Here is a 21,332-nt window from a genome sequence, read left to right on the forward strand (position 1 = left end):
CCATTTTGATAGAGATTGTCAATGATGGACATTTTTGAAATCCTGTAAAAAGCCTTACCTACTGTGTAGCCCATCTGGGAGGTGGCCTCTAGAATTGGACACAATGACTAAAGTAAATATAATATTGTCAAAAGATGGTGATTTATAAGAAAACCAAAACATTACTGGTATGTGGCCCTATTTCTATTTTTTCCAACAAAGCAAATTTAGAAGTTCAGCATCTTAAAGAAATAAGCTTTCTTTCTAGTATTAAAAAAAAATGTAAAAGGACATGGAAACTAATACCATCATGAGGCATGCTAGTCAGCAGCTTTCTTTGTGCCTGCAGACTTCTCCCTCAGACCAACCCACTTTGGTCTGAATTGTTTAGATTTTTTTTTTCCTAAAAAATTCTTTTTCCAGTATCTGTACCCCTTACTTAGAATCCTCACTCCCCTTACTCCCAATTTTTATTGTTTTCCACACAAAAACAAAACTCTAGACTTTGTACTTGCACCTTTTAGGAAAAGAGATTTAAAAATTGATGATCAGATGGTACAATGTAAAAACTTCGTTTTCATTCCATGAATGACCTTAATATGTTTTGCCCTAAAGCATACATGGATGGTAGGTGATTGATGGGCTGTGAAATACAAAAACAAACTCATAAAATGTTAACGTATCAGAAATAGCCGTATCAGCAACACAAATGTCTGCATAGCAACTGAGTGATTTTGAAAGCTCTTGAGGCATCTCTTCTGATGCACTAGTAGTATTAACCGGATCAGTGCTAACAAAATCAATTTTTATACGTATCTCCTTATATTTTATTTTGTACTGTAGGAAACGTAAGCATATACCTAAATGAATAATACTAGATGTACTCTTTTTGTATTTCAGAAACGTTGGTTCTTTGCATCTAAATGCTAAACTTCTGATATAAAGGAACATGGTTCGTTCAAATCCTGCATTTTGAGAAATCCTACATAAAAATGAATTTTAATTATGTCATTTAGTGTTACCTGAAAAAGCACTCTTGGAGTACCTTTCCCTTAATGATGATCCTAGTCATGGATTAAGTCAAAATGTCATTGTCATACTAAGAAGCAATTATACCTTACAAATCAACGTTCTCTTAATTCACCATTCATTTGTGAGGCAAATTGTAAATGTAGAATATTTATAGTTATTGAAGTTATGCTAAGTAGTTCATAAATGATGTGAAAAGCTGTCAAATATTTTGTAAACTTAGTTGCTATGATTTATTAAGTAGGTAGGTATAATTCTGATTTGATGAACAAAATAACATTTCTCTGTTCCATGGCCACGACCTGTTCTTCAGTCTTTATCACAATATGTTAGAAAGGAAAACCATGAAGACAGTGTTACTACATTATCACACATGAATATTAACAGCAAAATCATCTAAAAGATGTTCCACCACTATTAGTGACCACAAAACCTCCAGTTAACAAAGTTGTTATGAAGTTTTAAAGTATCTACTGGCATTTAATAGTGTTTAAAAAATAAGGCAAGTATTTGATAAACATTTCTCTATATATAAAAAATTCATTTGAAACTTAATATTGGTTAGAGTAGTGACCTCATAAAATAGAACATTTGAAAAGCAAAAACATGATATTTCAGGGGGGTTTTGAAAACATGTCTGCTGAATAGCACTACAGTTTTTAACATGAACTAAATGTATACATTTAAAATATTTCCATGGAAGCTCACAATGTCTTCGTAAGACATAAAAAAAAAAAAAATACAGGTGTGTGTGTGAGTGTCCTTTACTTGTTCCCCACCACCAACACAAGCATACCTTCTAAATGAAGCTAATACATTATTGACACAGTTTCTCAAACTGAGAATAGTTTATGATGCCATGTTACTGCATGAACAGTCCACTTTCACAAGTCCATATTTATGTATGTGATACCACTCTCCCAGGGATGTTCAATGATTTAAGAGATAGCATGGCATAATGAGAAGTTCCCTAAATGAGAACTGGTAAGGTGTGGGATTAAAACCCCCACAAAGCCATAGTTTACTGATAATGATGGCCTTGATCAAGTCCTTTTACTGCTCTGAGCTTCATCTGCCTTCCTAGTGGACTTAATTGGAGAGGAGTGGGGATAGAGGGTGAAGCATGGGAGAAGTACCCATTGCCCAGTCCCACACACAGTACTCAGCGTCTCTCCTAGTGACACAGATATGCTGCCTCTCACTTTCAGCATTCTTAGATTTTAATTCACACACCAGAGGAACATTCCGCTCTTCTAAAACAGAGGTCACTGTTAGCCAAATATGGCCTCCAAAGGTCTTTTCTTTGACCCCCACTGGATTTCAACAAGTGAAAATGGAGGAAAGCAACATAATTGTCTGGGTTTTCAGGTGCTACTGAAAGCCTGAGAAGCCTCACCCTCTTGGCTCTGTAGTACCACTTGGAAGATATCTGCTAGAGTTTCCAACCTTCTAGAAGCTCTCCAGTCTATAGCAGCCCTAAGGATAATCCTGACATTGAAAGAGAACATCAGCTGCCATTCATCACAAGTGTATTTTTTTAAATAGAGAAATATTTCTCTTTGCTGAGACTTCATATTGAAAGTAGATAAACGAAGAACAGTCCTAGGAGATTCCTGGTTGCACAAAAATGGGGAGGAGTAGGTTTCTTGTGAGTGTTTACTATTCAATATCTGTTTACACTTTTCCTTCTTTTCCTAACTGACTTGGGCCCTTTAGCACTGGAAACTTTGCCCCCTGCTTTAGAAGATCACAGCTTCAATTCCAGAAATAAAACAGTAGAAGGATGCCAAAATCACTTACGATTTTGTTACTTACTATGGGCTAAATAATAATGGGCTAAAATATACAAATCTCTTAACTTTCCTAGTCTTCAGAACTCTTTTATAAAATGAAAATGCTGGACTAAGTAATGTCTAAGGCACCATGATTTTTAAAGTTTTACATCTTATAAGGAAGCCATTACACAGTTACTATCAAAAAAAAAAAAAATAGCCATCCTGTTTTTTCCTCCAACCTAAGGCAGATTTCATTGACTACATCTGTCATTTTTCATGTTGACAGTGTGTATTGTTGATATCATAACTCCATAATGAAAACTCTGTTCTGATGCAATGGGTGCCTTCCTTTAAAATGCATTTATGTTGTGCATTTGTAGCTTTGAACTGATGAGGTCGAGACCCTAGCAAGTCCTCATCAGCTGTGAGCTGCACTTCAAGTTCTTTGCTGCTAATAATAGCTAAAGCACTAAAGCTTCCTAATCGAGACTTAGAGCAGATTCAAGGGTATCACCAGGAGAAAGCTGATCTCATTCTTAGATACTCTAATATGATTTTTGAATGAAAAAAGTTACAGGCTCCCCCCCAAAAAATCCCCAAAGGACTGAAAGGTATTACTGGGGAATTTTAAAAATGTCAATGTCTGGCTCCCATACCCAGATATTCTGAGTTAATTGGTCAGGTGTGCAACCTGGAAAGAAGGGATTTCAAAGCACCTCAAAAGATGCTAATATGAAAACACTGTTCTAATGAAAACATTGGTTCCCAGACACTGAGCAGTGACCAGGTTCCAAACAAAAGAGTGAAAAAATACTTTGGTGAGGTCAAATTCATAATTAGTGTCTCCTATTTCATTCAGATTCTAACATACTTGATTATATCCTGTAAACTTTATTTCCACATTGGACAATAGAGAAGTTTAGGGAGAATCATATAATAGCATTTTTGCAAGAGATCCTTGGTAATTATTTTCTGATATGAGCTAAAGAGTTTCATGTTAAATAATAAATGCTGTAGAGGGTGTGGAGAAAAGGGAACCCTCCTACTCTTGGTGGGAAAGTAAATCAGTGCACTATGGCGAACGGTATGGAGGTACCTTAAGAACATGCTAAAGATATATCCAGAGAAAACTAATTCAAAAAGACGCGCGCACCCCCAATGTTCATAACAGCACTATTTACAATGGCCAAGACACAGAAGCCATCTAAACTGCCCATCAACAGATTAATGGATAAAGAAGATGTGTGTGTGTGTGTGTGTGTGTGTGTGTGTGTATCCGTACACACACATATACACCCTGGAATATCTTACTCAGCCATAGAGACGAATGAAATACTATTTGTAGCAACATGGATGCACCTAGAGATTATCATATTGTACTAAGTGATGTCAGACAGAAACAAATATCAGATCACTTATGTGTCAGATCTAAAGTATACAAATAGACTTATTTACAAAACAGAAACAGATTCACAGATATAAAAAGCAAACTTACGGTTACCACAGAGGAGAGGATGGGGGGAGGAGTAAATTAGGAGTTTTGGATTAGCAAATACAAACTCACTCAGTCATGTCCCACTCTTTGTCACCCCATCAAGCTCCTGTGTGCATGGAATTCTCCAGGCAAGAACATGGAGTGGGTAGCCATTCCCTTCAGCGTCTCTTTCCAACCCAGGGATTGAACCTTGATCTCCAGCATTGCAGACAGATTATTTTACTGACTGAGCCACCAGGGAAGCCCAACATGCAAGTTTCTACTCTATAGCACAGGGAACTATATTAAATATATTGTAATAAACAATAATGGAAAAGAATGTAAAAAAGTATATATACATATATAACTGAATCATTTTGTTGTATACCAGAAACTAACAGAACACTGTAAATCAACTACACTTTAATTTAAAAAATAATAATGAAAAGAAATGAGTTTCATGTTAGAGGAGTTTCATCCCAGATCTATTCTTTAGCATAATTTTTATGTTGACATTTACTTATTTTGAATACATACATGATATGCCTATATGTATATCATATATTCTTATGATATAAGGTAATTTGGCTAGCTAAAAAAATGTGTTAAATTTAATTCAAAAAATTGACAATTCAACTGCATAATTTTCTATTTTGTAGACTATAAATGTTACCCCTCAAAGAAAAGACACAGTTACATTTAAAACCTTCACATATGAACTATATCCATGAGACCCTTCTCTGCTCAGAAATCCTGAATATTTTGAAATGAGTTATAAAGAAGTGACTCTTTATCTAGCTCCCCACTTTTATTTTTACACAAAAAGAAATTCAGGTGCTTGATAACAAGAGGTTTGTCTCTTATTAGTAGATGGCAGGCCTAGAAGTAGAATTCCTGTTCAGTACGCTAGCCTGGGATTTCCTCCCCTGAACCGTCAGAGTCCCACAAGCTCTGCTGGCCTTTCTGTGGAACATCCACGTTGACAGTTTTACTTGTCCTAGTGCTTTGGTGCAATACTGCCAGATCAGAAGTAATGATTCTTGAACGCCATGATGTCTTTGCCTGTGATATATACATATGCTGAATTAGAATGTAATGGGTCAGTACAGATTTGCTTGGATTTCTCTGTCATTAGCTTCCAAAGTAATACATCCAGACCACGTGCCAGTGCATGCCAGAAGTAAATATTGGTTGATTATGATGGTCTTCTACTGCTGTTATACTAATGCTTTTCCCATCTCCAACTGGCTTTACTTTTGCAGCTTTGAGCAGTAATTCAGTCCCCTACGCCTCCCTGATTGGCTCTGTGTCCTCCCTCTCTAGCCAAACCACCACTCAGTCCATATATGATAATAACTCTCTCCCACGATTCGCTCGAAAAGGTCTAAACATCTTTGTCTCTATTATTTTCTCTGTTAAAGCACTGTAATGGATGTCCACATCATCTCATCCCCAAACAAGCCTACAGTCTCTTGTGCCTTTGCATTTCCATTCTGGTCATTGGGGGTGCCTCATCTGGATAAGATCACTATAATTATTAGATCACTGTCACTCAACTGCTCCTCCCACAAAATGTAGATGAGTTCAGTGCTACCATCTACAGGGAAACGTTCTAGAAACGAGTTCCAACATCTAAGTCCAAAAGCATAATCACATCAGCAACAAAGAGTTTCTTCTTCCAAGCTGATTCATTTTTATTGGATCTTCCATTAAGCTTTTAGCTGACTGAAAGCAGACTTTCATAGCTGTGGATACTAAAGCACTGCCTATCACAGCACAGTGCTGAAATGATTGTCTGGGAGAAGCAAGATAGTTTTTTACTTAACTTACCAAACCATTGATAATTTGGCATTAGAGACAAAGGAACTCATTGGCTTTCAATATCAGTACAATATTTAAAATACCCATAAAGTAATTACAAAGTGATTACACGTTGTGCTGACTTAATGGTCACCGTACCTCAGCCTGACACCCTGCAGAGAGTCCCAGGGACAGCAGAATGTCCACAGGGACAGGGTTTCCAGCTTGAGTCCCTCCCTTACTCTTTTTTTTTTTCACTGAAGAGGCCTCCTTGGTGGCATGCTAGTTCAAGTTTTTCTAGTCAGCTGGAATTTGCACCTATAAGACATGAGTCAGCAATGGTCTCTTATGGTGCTCTTGAAAAATTAATCAGAAGAAGTAAAATATAAATCGTATGAAAAATGAAAAATCATTATAAAGACACTGGAATCACCATAGTTAGTGGTGCTTTATTTTTAACAGAATCGATGAATACCTTCAGCTGGCCGACTGAACTAAGATGTATCACCCCCATGTCACTGCTTTCTTTTAATACCTTCTTTTTCCTCTTCATCCTTTCACCATTTGCTCCCTTTCCTGCATTCAGTTCCCATTAGTGGACAAAGATGTTTACACCTGAAGTAGATTGTAGGTTTGCTAGGGGTTGAATAATGGGGACTTGGGGCAAAACATCAGCAAGCTGTCAGTGTGGCCATTGATAAATGTCCAGGAGAAGGCTGCAACCCCAACCTCTACAATCTGCTACTCGTGGAAACATTTTTGAAGCTCAGTTTTGTGTCTGATTTTGTCATCAGTGATTATTGTCTATAGTCTGTGGTGCATGTCATTCTTTGTGTTCATGTTTGCATGTGAATGTCAGTCACCTACAGGTTTGTGAAATATGAAAGCGATTTTAATCTAGTCACAATGTATATGAATCCTGTTAAAACCTGCAGCATTTTTATTAGTGCTTTTTAAAAGTATATCAGGCATCCATTTCTTTTTTTTTTTTTTTTAACAAATTTGTTCTGTTTTATTTTATTTACACCATCATTTCCTTTGCAGGTTCAGATGATTCCGGTTACCCTGGTAACCTTCATTCTTCAAGTTAGTTTTCCTTGATTCTGCATAAGTCACTTTATGTTTCCTATCAAGCTACAACTCTTTCCCTTTTTAGGCCTTTCTCAGTGTCTGTTTTCTTAGTTCACTTTACACCATTTAATTCCACACAATTTCCATTTCACACAGTGCAGGAGAAGGAGTTTGAAATGACATAACAGTCATTACTCAAAGCAGAAGTTGACATCAAGCCTGACTGTCAGTTTTCTCCACTAGCTAACTGCATTGATTCATAGCACAATAACACTTTCTTTCACATTAGGAGTGTTAGTTTGGAGATTATGCTTGGTGACTTTTCATTTGGCTACAAAATTCATTCTTCCAGAGCATGTCCTGCTTTGAGTAACCAAACTATCTGCCTGCTTCTTCACATTAAACATCTTTACTACTCACGTATTTTCAGGCCATTTCTAACTATAGTATTCTCTGTATTTTGGAATAGTTAGCATTATTTTCATTTGTTTTCAAATGTCTGTATTCTTTCCTTTTAATAGGTATGGCTAGCCATCCTCCAATACCTATCTTGGAACTTGCAGATCACATTGAAAGGTTGAAAGCAAATGACAACTTGAAGTTTTCCCAGGAATATGAGGTAATTCAGTGTGTTTATACTTGACAGTATTTTCAAGAATTGTCCCCCTCTTCTTTATGATCATATCCACCAGTTCTTTTTCCTTTAAATATGACTCAGCATCTGATACAAAATTTTACAACAAATAGCCAACTAAAAAGTATCTGTATAATTAATGGAATAGTTGTACTTTTAAAAGTATCTAATTTTTTATATTCGTTCAGTGTTATTTAATGAAGTTGGTTTATCTTTCCTGATTTCAAGTTAATATACTGAATGTATAAGCTTCCCAGTATACCATATGATTGCCAGATACACTAAATTATGGTGAGAAAGCTTACTGAAAAAGAAATTACAGAGAATAAGCAGATTTCCAAGTCCTCTTGGTCAGTTTACATGGCCTGAAAACTACAATTATTAAGTACATACACATGATTTTACCCATTCAGTATAAAATAATATTGGAGCTAATTTTAAGATAGTAATATGTTCACAGACTGTTGCGTGTTTCTGAAGCAGTGGTGCACTTAACAGTATCTTACATTTTCAGAATCCTTAAAGGTTTTGTGTTAATCCTTGATGAAAATGAATAAAAAAGTGTTGTATATGTGTGGGTATTTAGATATTGTGTCATTTATCAAGCAGAAGATTGTGAAACTGACTATTTATCGTATTCCTCAGAAACAGGGACCCATAGTGGAACCAATTCATGGATTATTTATAACTGAATGATCATTTATCTTTTAGATCAAGTTTAACTAGCATAAGCATAAGAGTAAAATGTCCAACTAAAATCTTATAATTGTGCCAGATAAAAAAACTGAAACTGTTCAAGTTCTACCATAAAGAGTTTCTTTTGGTTTATTTAATAGGAATCTTAAAACACATCCTTGTTATCACCCTTGATTTCTCTATTATCGGCCTGAAATGAGGCTGATGGACTGGATTTCTCTCAGTCCCTACCAACTCTAACATTTTTCCCTGTCATATTTGGTTAGAAAACTCTAAGAAGAGCCCTAACCTCAAGTGGCTAGAGAGTTATCAACCACGTGAAAAAGCTCCATGTAAGAGAATGTGGAGCAGTGGGGCCTGTGGCAATCTGGACATTTGCATGGATTTTCTAGTCTTTAAACATTCATTTTTTGATTATTTTATTGTTCTTCCTAAGCAAAACATATCTGTAGCCCCATTCAGTCTCAAGAGCTGGTAACCTTTTATTCAATTTACATATTCCAAACATCTTTGTTGATAGAACACAAAGGAGATTTTGTTTGCTCACTCATTGGTTAAATTATATTTTCACTTATTCTCTTTCAAGCATTTAGGGGAATATTTCAGTTTTAGGAAACACATTGGATTATGAATTATTTTCTAAATGGCCTGCTTCTTATTTCTTTCCTATTCTTCCTCTTAGTCATAAAGGCTCTCTTTACATTGTGCAGTATTCTTGAAAATAGTTTCTATAGTTTCTGGTTTGAGGCTTCAGATTGAAAATTGAGTTTTAAAAAGAAAACAAGGCATATGATGAATGCCATTTGGGGCAACATAAAATCACATAGTTAAGTGTTAGCTTTCACTAGCCAGAATTTTTAACACTGCCAACCTGCTCTTTATTGTTATCATGAGTGTTGTTATTGTTATTCTTAGTGTGTTGCTGTGTGTGATATTTTCTTCATGGCCCCACTTTAACACATTATGTGTGATTATGAATGATATGATGGGTCACAGAAATACAATTTGATAGCTCAACTTGTTAATAGCCATTAATTAACTTTCTACTCTTATAAGTGTAAACTATTGACAATATCTGCAGTATTTAAGCAGTCTCAGTTGTATGCATTGACTACAGTAACTTGCCTCCTTTAAATACAGGATTTCTCTAGAAATGCTGCATGTAAAGATACTCTAATGATACTCATTTAGCCATTAGATTAGAAGTGCTCCTTGAAAGTAGTTATGAACTTCATGCTGGCAGCACTCCCATTAAGAACTCCCCGAGTAGCCGTTGACATGATAGCCCACACTGACTTCACCGTTTATCATGATGATGATCTGTGATTAAAGCTCCCTGGGCATGAATTGACTCTACTGTGCCTTAACAGCCATGAAGGAGATATTTAAATGTTGTGTTCATCTGTGATAATATGATAAAGACTTCTGCATAGTATTTTAGACCAGAGGACAACACACTGGAAGAAGTTTATCTTTTTTTTTTTTTTAACATATCATCTCTATATAAACTTGATTAGATTTTTCACTGTTTTTCAGTGAGGAGAGATTACTTTCAAACATAACTATTTTAGCATAATCACTATGGATTAATGTTTACTCAGACCTCTCAAGATGGGTGAAGCTAAATCTGCGACTCTGATTCTAAGATTAAAACAGGAATTAAATGCATGAAACCTGTTTACACTGATTCTGAGGTTAGACTAGGAGGAAGTGGGTTTAAATTATAAAGCAATATTATTAGATTATGTGAGAGACTCCCTTTACTATAAAGAAAATTGAAGTCAGATTCATGACAGTTGGAAGAAGGAACCTGAGGAATTAGTGTAACTGCATCTTGAAGGTCTTTGCAATTACTTTAGGCTTGTATTTTCTTCAATGAGACTGCCAAGTCCTACTAGAATTTAAGTGGCCAGAATATGAGGATAGCATCTAGAATGCAGAGAAATTAAATTTGGTGTCACTGTCAAAAGTCAGTACATGAGGCTGGTGAATGTTTCGACTGATTTAGAATAGATGTGGACATCTTGCCAAACAAACTCCTAGCTACTGTTTACATATGGATCATTTGGAAGCCCAATTAAAATCTGAATTCCTTGTCTGAACTTCAAAAATGCTAGTCTAGTAATTCAACCATGCTAATTACGAATGTTCATTTTATTTCTTTATCTCAAGTTATATTGGGACATAACTGAAATTTAACATTGTATTAGTTTATCATACAATGTGATTTGATATATGTGTATATTGCAAAATGATTACCACAGTAAATTTAGTTACAATCTATCACTTAACATAACTCCAAATTATTTTTTCTTGTAATGAGAACTCTGAATATATATCCTTAACAACTTTCAAATATACATCACATTATTGTTAAATAGCCACCACGTTGTACATTACATCCTCAGGACTTATAACCCTGAACAACATGGATATGAACTGCACAAGTCCACTTATACATGGATATTTTTCAATAGCAAAACCCAGTTATAAATTATAATATTAACTCCTGCATTGTTCAAGAGTCATTTGTAAAATGGAAGCTTTTACCTTTTGATCACTTTGACTCATTTCTTCCATCATCCACCCTATGCCTCTGACAATGACCAATCTGTTTTCTGTTTCTGAGAATTTTGTTTTTTTATTTTTTTAGATTCCATCTAAGTGAAGTCATACAATATTTATCTGTCTGGTTTATTTCCTTTAGCATGATGCCCATGCCCTCAGTGTTGTTGCAAATGGTAGAATCTTATTTAAGACTGAATAATTGTGTATGTGTGTATACAATACACATATGCCCCTCAAATCTTCATTTCACCATTTCCTCAGATGGCAAATATATCTGTGTATGAGATCAATTTGACAGCCATCACAGTCAGCATTACCAATATCATATTCATGAATCCTGTGTATATTAGATTGACTGTAAGTAACAAGACACAGGTTTGATCCCTGGGTGAGGAAGATCCCCTGGAAGTGGAAATGGCAACCCACTCCAGTATTCTTGCCTGGGAAATCCCATGATGGACTACAGTCCATGGGATCACAAAGAGTCAGACACAACTTAGAGACTGAACAAGAAAAAGAAATTAACTGCAGCTCCTAGAGTCTGCTTAAAGGAAAATAAAGGACCATTTGTTGTATTTATTGTATATTATCTATTATACATGTATTATAAATTATATATTTATATAGAAGCAAATGTTATCCATGCAGGTATGCTTCAAAAACTTTTGTCTGAAGATAAATATCATATGATATCACATATGTGGAATCTAAAAAATGATAGAGATGAATTTATTTACACAACAGAAATAGACTCACAGACAGAAAACTTATGCTTACCCAAAGGGAGGAGGGACATAAATTAAGAATTTAGGATTAACAGATACACACTACTTATAAATAAATTAAATAAGATCCTACTGTATAGCACAGGGAACCATTTTCAGTATCTTGTAATAACCTATTATGGAAAATAATCTGAAAAAGAATATAGGTAGATATAGATATATAACTGCATCACTGTGCTGTACATTAGAAACTAACCCAATATTGTAAACCAACTATACTTCAATAAATTAAAAAAAAATTAAAAACAGAACTGTTATCTGACACTGGGAGACTGTAGAGATTTCCACACCCCCTCTGAAACTCTCCCCATAGTGTTTTTCTCTGGGCTGCACTGTTCTGTCCCCTGTACATGCCAGCTTCTTCTGTTTCTCCCACCCACATACAGAAAATAGATCCTTTGATCATATATTCTTTTACATAGAGAATCCCTAAAGAGCGAGAATTTTTCTTGTCAAATTGCAAATGCCAGAAAACAAACTGTGAACTTAAATGGACTCACTGGGTTGTGGAGGCACATTTTAGGACATAGCTCCTAATAGCCCATCCCTATATATCTGATTCCTCCCTTGGATCAAAGAGACAAAGTTACTTCTGAGATGGAGGGGGAACCAATAATTATCTGCCATAGTGCTGCAGAAAACCATCATGCTAAGTACTGAGAGGAATATAAAAGTCACAAGAAACTTCTATTTTTAGGATGTCGAGTAGGCAATGTTAGCTATATACCTTAACTCCCCACCTCACCCCACAAAATACTAATAAGAACATCTAGAAGTGAATCCAGAGTACTAACGCAGTGTTTCTGAGTTTTCAGTAAAGGGAGAGTAGTGACATAAAGAACTGGAAAAGGTACTGAACAAAAGGTAGTACTGATAGTACATTTCATGCAAAGTTGTGCACAACAAAGGACAGAAACAGTAAGGACCTAAAAGAAGCAGAAGAGATTAAGAAGAGGAGGCAAGAATGCACAGAAGAACTGTACAAAATAGATCTTCATGACCCACATAATCACGATGGTGTAATCACTCACCTAGAGTGTCCACATCCTGGAATGTGAAGTCAAGTGGGCCTTAGGAGGCATCACTACAAAGTTAGTGGAGGTGATGGAATTTCAGCTGAGCTCTTTCAAATCCTAAAAGATGGTGCTGTGAAAGTGCTTCACTCAATATGCCAGCAAATTTGGAAAACTCAGCAGTGGCCACAGGACTGGAAAAGGTCAGTTTTCATTCCAATCCCAAAGAAATGTCATGCCAAAGAATGTTCCAGATTATGGCACAGTCATACTCATTTCACATGCTAGCAAGATAATGCTCAGAATCCTTCAAGCTAGGCTTCAACAGTATGTGAACTGAGAACTCACATGTACAAGCTGGATTTAGAAAAGTCAGAGGAACCAGAGGTCAAATTGCCAACATCCGTTAGATCATAGAAAAAGCAAGGGAATTCCAGAAAAAGCATCTGCTTAATTGACTGTGGTAAAGCTTTTGACTGTGTAGATCACAACAAACTGCAGAAAATTCTTCAAGAGATGGGAATACCAGACTAACCTTACTTGCCTCTCGAGAAACCTGTATGCAGGTCTAGAAGCAACAGTTAGATCTGGATATGGAACAAAGGACTGATTTGAAGTTGGGAAAGGAGTACATCAAGGCAGCATAATGTCACCATATTTATTTAACTTATATGTAGTGTACATCATGCAAAATGCCAGGCTGGATGAAGCACAAGCTGGAATCAAGATTGATGGGAGAAAGATCAATAACCTCAGATAAGCAGATGATATAACACCCTAATGGCAGAAAGTGAAGAGGAACTAAAGAGCCCCTTGATGAAAATGAAAGAGGAGAGTGAAAAAGCTGGCTTAAAACTTAACATTTAAAAAAACAAAGATCATGGCATCTGGTCCCATCACTTCATGGCAAATAGATGGGGAAACAATGGAAATAGTGACAGACTTTATTTTCTTAGGCTCCAAAATCACTGCAGATGCTAACTGCAGCCATGAAATTAAAAGGTTCTTGCTCCTTGGAAAAAGCTATAACAAACCTAGACAGTATGTTAAAAAGCAGAAACATCACTTTGCCAACAAAGGTCTGTACAGTCCAAGCTGTGTTTTTTTTTTTTCCAGTAGTCATGTATGAATGTAAGAGTTGGACCTTAAAGAAGGCTGAGCACTCAAGAATTGATGCTTTTGAATTGTGGTGCTGGTTAAGACTTGAGAGTCCCTTCAACAGCAAGGAGATCAAACCAGTCAATCCTAAAAAGGCAATCAACCCTGAATATTCATTGGAAAGACTAATGTTGAAGCTGAAGCTACAGTACTTTGGGTACCTGATGCAAAGAACTGAAAAAAGTTCTTGGAAAAGAAAAGACCCTGATGCTGGAGAAGATTGAGGGCAGGAGGAGAAAGGGGTGACAGAGGATGAGATGACTGGATGGCATCACTGATTCAATGGACATGAGTTTGAGCAAACTCCGGGAGATAGCGAAGGACAGGGAAGCCTGGTGTGCTGCAGTCCATGGGGTCACAAAGAGTCAGACACAACTGAGTGACTGAACAACAACATCAACAACTGATAGTATAAATAGGAAGAAGAGCAGTGAGGAGCATTTTGTCAGGGGACAGTGTACTTCAGGTACATTATAGAATCTATACCTTTGTTTTCTACATTGAGGAAATAATCTCCCTTTTATTTTTTTTAATAAAAGTTTTTGACTTTATTTTTTATTTATTTTTTATATAAATTTATTTATTTTAATTGGAGGTTAATTACTTTCCAATATTGTATTGGTTTCACCATTCAACATGGATCCACCACGGGTATATACATGGAGGGGGGTTCAGGATAATCTCCCTTTTAAAAGTAGTGAACTCAGCTGATTTCAAAGTTCCAAGCAGGTGACTTACAAATTACTTTTGGGGCCACAGTCCATCTGCCCATGGCAGTTACGTAGACATAAATACTTATCCAATATCTATTATATTTTCAAATGTGTCATCACTAGGCCTTTTAGTGGTATTTTAAATACACACGCATGTGCGTGCATACACAGGCACACACACATACATACATGTGTGTATATACGACTTAGGGCAAACTCCAGGAGATAGTAAAGGACAGGGAAGCCTGGCGTGCTGCAGTCTACAAGGTTGCAAAGAGTCAGACACAACTGAGTGACTGAACAATAACTATATATCTGTATCTATATATACACACACACACTGAAACTACTACTGTATCCAATATCTTAAATAAACTATAGTGGAAATGAATCTGGAAAAGAATATATATAGCCCTTGCTGTACACTGGAAATACTAAATCAACTATACTTTAATTAAATAAATAAACAAATAAATGTAGAAAGAAAGAAAGCTAAACTATTCTGAGTGGGCATTGATAAAGAATCCACCAGCTAATGCAGGAGACACAAGTTCAATCCCTGGATCAGGAAGATCACCTGGAGTAGGAAATGGCAACACACTCCAGTATTTTTGCTTGAGGAATTCATGGACAGAGGAGCCTGGCAGGCTGTACAGTCCATGAGGTTGTAAAGAGTCAATGAGTGAGCACACACACACGCTCTCTGAAGCTAAGGTTTGTTTTGTTTTGTTTTTGCTGCAATTGGAGAAAGATGAAAACCCGATTCACAGAAGGCCTATCAGAAAGATACCTTTGACCTATTTTGTTGCTACCCAGTCTAGTCCAGGATCTTTGCTGCCATCTGTGCCAGTGTATTATCTTTAATCTCAGCGCCCATGTGCCCTCCAACATTTAGCATCCTAATGTGCTAAGAGTTTCTTCCTGTACTCATGGCAACGCTCTCACATCTCCAGTCTGAGAAGAGGATAATGAGCCTCTTATCTGAAAGAGTCCAGATAACAGTGCCCTGTCTTTCCATTTTAATGACAGCATGTATGTGGCACCTTTGTCTAATAGGCTAAAATCTTCACAATACTGGTGAGACAGGTAAATTAAAAAGATGTATTATTTTCTCATGAATAATGAAACATATCAAGAGATGCCAGGATATATAGAGACATTAAAAAAACATTGCTTAGATCCTATTTTTAAATGGCTAGAGCTGGAATAGACCTCAGGGATCATGTAGTTTAACCTTCTCATCACAGGGGTAGGGAACAAGACTGAGAAAGAATAACTTATTCAGGGTCACACCGGGTACGTGGCTGAAACAGTTCACAAATTCATGACTTCCTGTTCTAAGAAGAACACTATTTTAACTCACCTGCTCTAGACAACAAAGATTTTACTGTTGTTTCTTATGTGTTGGTTGTAGAATCCAGAAATCTAAGTCTTCAACTAGGTCAATATTTATGCTAAAAATTTGGTAAAAATGTCGTAGCCCCCAGTTTGTGTTGCACCATCATCCCTGGGCAAACCCAGTGGTTTTCCTATGTCATTTGTTATATTCTCCATCCATGTTTCTTCATCTCCAATGGTAAGCTTTGTCTTTCTCCACAGAAGGACAAAACTATCTGTCATCAAAGCAAAGATCCCAAAAGAAAACATTTCTGTGTTCTCTAGAAAAAGGCTGTAGGTATATCTGACCATGTTTGTGTGCCAGAGTGCATTTGTAGGCAGAAAGCCTTTATTGCTCATGTTTTGTAAACCTCCAAGCATTCATAATGCAAAAACTACTTGTCATATCTGCTTTCAATTAATTTATAATTTATGTGTAAACTCATAACAGTGGACATTCATTAGGGCATTACAGAGATGCAAACAAGAAACCAAACACACATATGTGCACATCTCTCTGACTTTCTGTCTAGCTTTCAATGCACTGAATTTTTCTTCAGAGTGGCTTCCCTAACTTTCTCAAGTAAAAAAGTGGTGGCTGACAGATCTGTTTTCATCTTTTATGCCGAGTTGACGAGTAAAACTGACCAGGGAAAATTTCTAATTATGTTTGACACATGAGTCACAGGGATAGAAAGTGTTTTGTCTTTTTTTTTTTTCTTTTAACTTTGAACACATTTTGGTGGTTTGTGTAATGAATGAGAAAATGAATGATTTTATAATGTAAAAACTAGTATCCTTTTCATATTTGGCTGGATAAACCAATTTAACCTCCTCTGGGGGAGATGAATGGCTAAATTTACTGTTCCAAAGTGGAACATCCTGACTGGGGTAAGAGTGTGGGAATCATTACCTCCTTCTTTAGAAACACAGTAGCTTTCCTGTTCCAGATTAGGTCCAAAGCCCTCTGCATGCCACTTGGAGCCTTACAGTGGGCTAGGAGGACACCAGTGGCTAAGATCACAGCTCATGGAGTCAGGCTGTGTGTCTCAAACTGTGTGACCTTAAGCAAATAACTGAACCTCTCTGTATTTTACTTTTTTAATTTCTAAAATAGATGTAAACCTACCCTGAAGGTAATTAAAAATAAATTAATACATACAAAATGCTCACAGAGCCCCTGATACAAGTGCTCAGCAGTCTGAGTAGGGCCTCTTTTATCAAACAGATGCCATCAATTTTAAGATGCACATCAATTTCAGAGATATTAAAACGTGAAAAAAATAAATGTCTTTGAATCAATGAAACTCTGGCCTCTTCCCATCCCTGTCATTGATCATACCTGTAGGGCTTTTCTGAACTCAATAAAAAAGAAAAAAAAATCATGATTATCATCATCAAGAAAAAAAAAAAAGAAAACTTGCTAACTTAAACCAATGCACTTAGCACTAGGCTGTTGCTTCTTTTATTCTACTCATCTCCTGCGTTCGAATATTAACTTCTCCTGGTCAGGTGTTAGGCCTCCTCTGTATGCTGTTGGCCACCCAGCAAACCACTCACCACTGGCCCCACAGCAGATGATTAACCAAAGTGTGTGTCTGGATCAATTTCTAACTGAATTTACAGTTCATGGAAGCTCTTTGTTGTGGTCAAAATTGCTAGTAGGAACAACAGGAGCAAACAGAACAAAGAATGTCTTTCTGTAAAAAGAGCTGCTTTTCTCATCCCCACCTGATTTATCAGCAGTTGAAGCCTTATTTTCAGACCCTTTTCTCTCAGAAAATACACTGTTATTATCTTCAGACAGTACAGAAGTGAATGCATTTTAATGCAGACCCCTCAGCCTTAACTCAAATGTACCTACTGATTAAACTCCCAGTGCAGTGTTTAGAGTAAAGCCAAGCCTGCCAGCTGGCAGTCTGAGAAGACGCTTTCTTTGTTCATAGCTGAGGACTGGCCTCCTCAAGTAAGATATGAAGGTACAGAGAGTCCCTTCCTGGCTGGCTGCCATTCTGCATCTTGTAAACAAATCTAGCAGAACGAAAGACACAGCAGCTCACCTCAGAAGTTAAGGCTGCATCCACAGCCAGGGGTGCAGATATGTGTTTATAGTCTTTTATTCTTTCTGCACTCTTGTAGCTGTTCGAATTCAAACTGCAAGCAAATTCTCAAGTTCCAAAACTTACTTGAATTTGGACTTCTTTAATGTTCACAGACCCACTTTTTTTTTTTTAAACCTTAGACAGATTCCTTAGCAAGGTTAAATTCCATATCTTTTCTACTTGAACTTTTCATTTTTTCTCCTGGGAGTCATAGCAGCATTTGGGGGGAATCTCGTGTAACTCCAGTTTTCTGTTTCTCAATCCTGGTCCTCACACCAGTCTGTCATAACTGATTGGCCCTTACCCATCACTGGACACTGTGCAGACTCTCCGCTGCTCCTATGTGGAGCCCCAAGCTCTCAGGAAACAGTTAATCCTAAAGTGTCTCTACTTCCAAAGCAAGCTCTCAACTTCAAAGAGATCAATAGGACAGAGAGGCCACTTTGGAGTTTTATTTTGATTTTAAAATGAAGTTGGGGTTTTAGGGCCTGAGTGACAAGTGTGTACTTTGAGAGTTACAATAGCAGATGTGGGAAAGAGCTTTGAAGTCAGGGAAAACAAGGTTCCTATTTTCACTCTGCCAATTAGCACTGTGCCGCTTGACTTGAACCAGTTACTGCACCTCTCCTGGCCTTGCTTCTCTCTTAGAATGAGAATATTAGTCTTTACTCATAAAGTTGGTATGAAGGTGAATATATGTTAGGCACTAGCACTGAATGTGTTTCAGAGCTCATCTTGTCTGCTGTAACATTCCCTTCTTCCTCCAAAAAGAAGCTCTATGAAAGCAATTAGAAGGTGAGTGCTGATGAAGACAGAGCATGGTTAAGTTCTTTCGGGACAAATGGAGAGAGTAGCTTTGAAACATACACATTACCATATGTAAAACAGATAGCCAGTGGGAGTTTTCAGCATGACCCAGAGAGCTCAACCCTGTGCTCTGTGACAAGCTAGAGGGGTAGGATGAAGTGGGAGGTGAGAGGGACACTGAAGAGGGAGGGAACACATGTATACCTGTGGCTGATTCATGTTGATGTATGATAGAGACCAACACAATATTGTAAAGCAATTATGCTACAATTAAAAATAAACGAAAAACACACACACTGCTATATATATATAAATTATATAAAATAGATAATCGAAGTAGATAATCAGAGGATCTACTGTATAGCACAGGAAGCTTTACTCAATATTCTGTAATCACCTAAATGAAAAATAATAGATGTGCTGCTGCTGCTGCTAAGTCACTTCAGTCGTGTCTGACTCTGTGCAACCCCATAGACGGCAGCCCACCAGGCTCCCCTGTCCCTGGGATTCTCCAGGCAAGAACACTAGAGTTGGTTGCTATTTCCTTCTCTAATGCATGAAAGTGAAAAGTGAAAGTGAAGTCGCTCAGTCGTATCTGACTCTTAGCGACCCCATGGACTCCAGCCTACTAGGCTCCTCCGTCCATGGGATTTTCCAGGCAAGAGTACTGGAGTGGGGTGCCATTGCCTTCTCCGAATAATAGATATATGTATATGTAAATCAAGTATACTCTAATATAAAAAGTGTAAAAAAGGAACAGTTTGGATGCCTTCATCTGTTTGACAAAGATTACTTGCAGAATGATCAATGTTCAAGTAACATGAATGAGTCCCTTAAGAACCACTCAGTATCAGATGGATCAGGAGCTCCCTTCCCTCTGCCCTTCCCCCTCATCGTGCTCATGCCCTACCCCATCCCACAGACTTAGAACCAAATCTCTAACTTAGAAGTGCAGGCATGGCTGAAGTGATTGAGGCACTGTAATTGGTACAGTTAACGAACACTGAAATGCTGCCTCCCTTTGTGTTAGGAGCAGTTAGGGTGTCAGGTTAGTGACAGTGCAAGAACTTGGTCCCGTTTCCCCCCCAAGGTGATTAATTGGCCTCCCTGTCATCAGTTGAGACAGGAAGAGAAATAAAAAGTTTCAGCCTGAGCATTGGAGTTGGTGGGTGTTGCTGTGCAACTAACTGAGCATTGATTTCCTTTTTTCTTCCTTTTCTGTTCCTTCCATATTGATCCTTCCTGTCACAGCTCAAGGAGTCTCCCATTATCTTAGAAAACAAAAAACAAAACACTATCCTAAAGTTTTAGAAGTTTGAATCTAGTGTCATAGAATTCTGCTGGGAATTATATTTGAGGATTTCCAAAAATCTTCAAATCTAGTCTGTGGTTTCACTGAAGAGGTGACATTTTCCCAGAGGTTAAGAGATGTAGCTCAAGTTACTCAGCCAGTTTCTCATCTGACATTAGAAACAGCTGATGTTTTCTGGATAGACTCCCTAGGTACAAATAGACTAATATTCAAAAGACAAAACACTGTACATTACTGCAAATAAAAAGTTTTGCTATCTATATGAGAACCCTAATTATAAACAGTGCTGTATATTCAGAAAGTTGTCAAGGTTTGTGATAAAAGAAGTGGCTTTTATTTACTGGAAGAAATAAGGTGCTCTTAGGCCAAAAGGAAATTTCTGTGATATATTTTGTGTATTTTTCTTTATTATTTTGAGATAGAATTCATATATTATAATATAAAGTACAGCTTTCTAAAGTGAACAATTCACTGGATATACTTTATATTTGAATATTAGATGGATACATTATCAAGAGTCAAGGAGACCTAAACCTTTTTTCCCTACATTTTTATGAAGATTTATGCTTCTTTTATTTGTATCACATTTAAACACCTGACAGAGGGAGCTCATGTCTCTGAGGAGTTGTTTGAAAATACTCCTGTTGAGTAAAAGGCCAGTATGAAGATCAGACAGTGCCTGTCACTGAGGCTGTGGCAGCTGATTCACTCTTCACTGTGCTTGAATCCACTGCAAGGGATCACAGTCTTTATTGTTTTACCGGTGTGTCTTCCACTGGAATCAAAGCTTTTTCGGGGCAGGGAAAGTTATTGTGTTTATTGGGGTATCCTTGTGACTAGCAGATAATGTTGGACTATTAACCTATGACTAGCATGATAAATGTTCCTGGGATAAATATAGGCATAAGTGTAAAAAATGAAGCAGGAACATCGTCTGCTCTTCACATCTTACTCTTCCCAAACATAGCTGCACAACATTAAGATGGACATCATTCATCAAGTCGTGAATAGAGATGCTTCATTCAGTTAAATGTTCTGT

General features: G+C 37.1%; 1 protein-coding gene across 24 annotated transcripts in view; it reads left to right on the forward strand.

The window, feature by feature from the left end:
* PTPRD (protein tyrosine phosphatase receptor type D) overlaps positions 1–21,332 on the forward strand; it is a 2,527,413-nt gene that overhangs the window by 2,393,609 nt on the left and 112,472 nt on the right. For 14 of the 24 annotated variants that reach the window (XM_070794551.1, XM_070794552.1, XM_070794555.1 and 11 more), the window contains 2 exons: positions 7,102–7,143; positions 7,650–7,747. In XM_070794551.1, the coding sequence (XP_070650652.1) occupies positions 7,102–7,143; positions 7,650–7,747 (140 nt within the window). The remainder of the gene's footprint in view (positions 1–7,101; positions 7,144–7,649; positions 7,748–21,332) is intronic. The other 10 variants (XM_070794556.1, XM_070794557.1, XM_070794558.1 and 7 more) reach the window with 1 other exon arrangement.

The sequence above is a fragment of the Bos indicus genome, chromosome 8 (assembly GCF_029378745.1).
Source record: "Bos indicus isolate NIAB-ARS_2022 breed Sahiwal x Tharparkar chromosome 8, NIAB-ARS_B.indTharparkar_mat_pri_1.0, whole genome shotgun sequence".
Lineage (NCBI taxonomy): Eukaryota > Metazoa > Chordata > Mammalia > Artiodactyla > Bovidae > Bos > Bos indicus.